This window comes from Hipposideros armiger, unplaced genomic scaffold, assembly GCF_001890085.2.
Source record: "Hipposideros armiger isolate ML-2016 unplaced genomic scaffold, ASM189008v1 scaffold_239, whole genome shotgun sequence".
In the NCBI taxonomy this organism is placed as follows: Eukaryota; Metazoa; Chordata; class Mammalia; order Chiroptera; family Hipposideridae; genus Hipposideros; species Hipposideros armiger.
This window is the reverse complement of record NW_017731589.1, coordinates 411,114-415,266: the sequence shown is the minus strand read 5'-3', so window position 1 is coordinate 415,266 and position 4,153 is coordinate 411,114. Positions and strand designations below refer to the sequence as shown.

Below are 4,153 nucleotides of genomic sequence, written 5' to 3'. Positions count from 1 at the left end.
CCTTCCTTCCTTCCTTCCTTCCTTCCTTCCTTCCTTCCTTCCTTCTTCTTCCTTCTTTCCTTCCTTTTCTTGAGCCCAGAAAAGAGCATTTTCCTCACCACCATCTCACATATGCTGTCCTTGACTCCAGGAAATTATACTCTGGCTCTTGCTAAAAATGCTCAAATTCTTTGATATAGTTTCTGCCTAAATGGCTCTTCCTGAGGTTAGAATCAACCTATTGATGCAGTAAAGACGACGTTGACAGTGGTGATGACACTGATGATGAACTTTGTCATCGTAATAGTCCTCTGTGCAGCCGTTTATATTTTTCTAAGTTCTTTTATGTCCATTATTTTAATTGTTCTCCTAAATTTGCTGTGATGGGATCAAGACAGGTCTTAACATTTTGATGAAAATGTTAGGAAATTGAGCATCAAATGACCTGTCCAAGGTCACACGATGGCCACAGAGTTAAGATTAAAAAGTGGCTCTTTTGCCTGTGTATTCTCCTTGAGTCTACATGGAGATTATTTCAAATAAGTCCACGCTCTCTGGGACCACCACAGACAATGTTGCCCTCCTGTGGCCAGGTCATGACAGGATGGAAGTCTCTGCCCTAGAACAACACAGAGAATTGTACTGCAAATTCTGGAATACATGTTTTCCCAAGAAAAGATTATTCAAAGAGAAAACTGCAGGGGGCAGGGGTTGCTCTGAATTGAAGCATTTCAGTTTAGAACAATCTGGTGGTGTTACTGACTGGAGTATAAGTGTGACCCAAATGGAGGGATGTGCCTGTCACAGAAAGTCAGTCCAACTCAGGTTACATTAGCCAAGATGCAGCACAGCGGTTTTCCTGAATGGGTCAGGCTGCAGGGGGCACGGTGTCCCACCAAGGAAGAGGTTTTTAGGCAGATAGTAACAAATAACAAAGTGTCCAGGGACGAGTCAGAAAGGCTATTGATGGAGACGCTAAGCTGATCACGGCATAGACAAAATACTAACAGGACTGAGGGAAGCCTGGGAAAAGGCTGGCGGGGAGCCTCGCAGACCTGAAGGATGGTGCTATGTGTCCATCTCTGAGAAGGCAACAGTGGGAGACTCGAGAATGGAGGCAGATTTCTTCTCGAAAAGGAAAATTCTACTAATCTAATTCTAACCTCCAAAAAAATCAACCACATGGGACCAGGTATCGTGAGGGAGCACCAGGCAGTGTGCTGATGGGGACAGCAGGAGGGCCCTGTTCAGGCAGGGGGACAAAGGAAATGAGCAGAATGCACCTCCTGGTTTTAAAATTAGGAACCGGATTCTATCATGACAGCTTATTTTATCAAAGCATGAGAAAGCAGGCTTTCTCACGCTGCTTTAGGAAAGACCAAACTATTTCTCATCTGCCTTGTTCATAGCTATCCTTTTTGCTCATTCGCCGCAGTCCCTATATTTCCTGGTATTCCAGTCGCCTGTTTTGTCATTGAGTTCTTGGGATGTCTCTCACATAAGGTTTAGCAGACAGGGGGATGGTTCCCATGTGCCCTGAGTCCAGTCCTACTAAGTGTCAGAGGAGGGTATTTGGGGGGAAATGGGGTTTCCAGAAGTTCAGCGTCATCAGACAAGGTCTACTCAGGAGGCTCTTTGGGGGCAGGGTTAAGCAGTTAAGCGGGTGTATTGAGACGCATGCCCCCAGCTGGCTGGGGCGCCTGGGGAGGTTCAGTTTTGTCATCTGTCAAATGGGATGAGATTAGTCCAGCTTTCTGGAACCCTGTGAGTCATGAAGATCCAATGGGCTAAGCAGGAGCAATTAGACAGAAAAGCCTGCAGCGCCGCGGGACGGGGTGGGCTGTGGAGAAAGGGCGAGCGGCTCCCGCGCCTGTTTCTCCCGCAGACGCCACACCTGCTGTTGGCCACAGCGCTCACCATCATCCCCCCGTTTCCCCGATGGGCGAGCCCAGAAGTAGGGGACCCTGTGCGTGATCACACCAGCAATCGGAGGCTGTGTGACTCGGCCGTGGGCTCCAGACCCCATGACGCTGGGACACTCCCCGGGTCCCCTTACCTGGCAGGGCGCTGCGGGGCGCGGTGCCTGGCGGCTGTGGGAAGCTGTGCCGGCGGGAGCTGGGGGCGCGCAGGCGGCGCGGCAGCGGGAAGCCGGGCTGGTAAGCTGGACCGGGTCGCCTGGGAGGCCGAGTGTTCCAGGGCACGGCTGCAGGGGAAGAAGAAGAAAGCGGGTACAGAGCGCGCCCAGCGCCCCACGCTGGCTGGGACACGTCCTCGGAGTGGGCGGCGAAACTGCTGCAAACGGGACCCGGAGACTCAGAGGGCGGGCGTGCCGTCCCCTTAAGGGGACGCTTCCTGTCGGAGCCTGTCTTTGTCTTGCTCCCTCCCGTTTCCTTTTGACGTGTTTCAATAAGCGCTAGTTGGCTCAAAAGGCTATGAAGGCAGCGACGGACTCCCAGGTTCAGAAAAGCCACCTGGGACACAGAAAAGGTCTTGCGGGGCGACAGCCCCTCTTCTCAGGGCTGGAGAGTTTTCAGTCTTGTTTGGCAAACTTGCTTCTTCACAGTAGAACTTGGTCTCCGAGGCCCTCAAAGCTTTCTAGACCTACCATAGACCCTTCCTCCAAGTGAGACCTGAGCAGGTGCGTTTAGGAAGGTACAATTCAAAATGCGCTTGGAATTCTGTGACTTCAGCACCACCGTGTTCATGACGTTATACTCTGTCAACTTCAGAAAATGTCTTAATTTGGTAAAAATAGTTTAAACAAAGGCCATTTTCTTCCGGAACTGAGCAAAATATTTTGTTTTACAGGGTAACTGGGGTGCAACCATATTCTCAAAGAATTATTATGGTAGTTGAGGAAATATATATGCTATACAATGGATAAACAGGTGAGTAAAGAAGGAGTTTATAATGGATGGAAAGCTTGGATTGGTGAAAATTCTTAGGGGGCACACAAGGAAGTTGGGGTTTTGATTTGGCCACGTTTTTTGCCATCAGGACTCAACCTACTTAGCTCACAGTAGATTATTTTTCTCTTCAAACCAAAGAAAGTGAATGACAATTATTTTTCATACCTCATGAGGCTGTTTTCATCATAATACATTAATAAGTGTTTGTCACCCCAACCCTGGCCCCTCCCTGAGCTCCTCGGGTCACCAGAGGAACCTCTCCCTGGCTCTGAGCCCCTGTGTTGACCCAGCATAGCTGCTGAGGATGCTAAAAACGGGAATTAAGAATGGTCTGTTTGCAAATGGTAAGAGTTCATTCTTCTTTGTGGTAGAGTAATACTCCATTGTATAAATGTACCACAGTTTCTTAATCCAGTCGTCTACTGATGGGCATTTCGGTTGTTTCCAAGTCTTGGCTATTTATTGTGAGTAGCGCTGCAATAAACATACGGGTGCGTAAATTTTTTCAAATTAGCGCTTTGGGTTTCTCTGGACAGATACCTAAGAGTGGAATTGCCGGGTCACACGGTGTCACGTCCTGCGTGGCAAGGGCAAATGGGACACGAGTGGGGCGACGCAGATTGAATAAGAACAAGAGACAAAAGTCAGATAAGAGCAAGACCAAGGGACGCGGCCTGGAAGACTGAGCCCCGAATTGGGTCAACGCATGGCTTTTATTGAAATCCTACAAAGAAATGAAACTGTTATTTTTCAAAGATCTGTTGCTATGTGCCTTAAGGCTGTTTTCCATTAACCAGCTCCTACTGTATTCCAACAAATGCTATGCTTTCATACATCACTACACAGCCCCCAGGACACTTTGTTACTGTGTCCTTTCATATAGGGGAGGTGACTGATATCATTCTATCGGGTCCCAGGACTGCCGGGACACTCCCTGAGAGAGCTTTACCAATATCATTCCATGGGCCTCAGGCATGCTGAGACACTCTCTCATGACCGATGGGGTCAGGGGCTAACGCAGCAGGGGCGGTCCTGGAGGTAGCTGTAAGGCAACAACACGGTACCTCCATTTCCAGTTTTTTGAGATACCTCCATACTGATTTCCACAGTGGCTGCACCAATCTGCAATCTCACCAGCAGTGTACCAGGGTTTCCTTTTCCTCACAACCTTGCCAGCACTTGTTGTTTGTTGATTTATTGATGATAGCCATTCTGACCAGAGTGAGGTGGTATCTCATTGTGGTTTTTATTTGCATTTCTCTAAT

The 4,153-nt window shown here is 48.7% G+C and overlaps 1 protein-coding gene across 1 annotated transcript in view; it reads right to left on the bottom strand.

Moving 5' to 3' along the window:
* The window catches only part of LOC109389635 (uncharacterized), a 20,690-nt gene that overhangs the window by 4,598 nt on the left and 11,939 nt on the right, over positions 1–4,153 (bottom strand). The window contains exon 4 of the mRNA XM_019655356.1: positions 2,036–2,392. Coding sequence (XP_019510901.1) covers positions 2,036–2,392 — 357 coding nt within the window. The remainder of the gene's footprint in view (positions 1–2,035; positions 2,393–4,153) is intronic.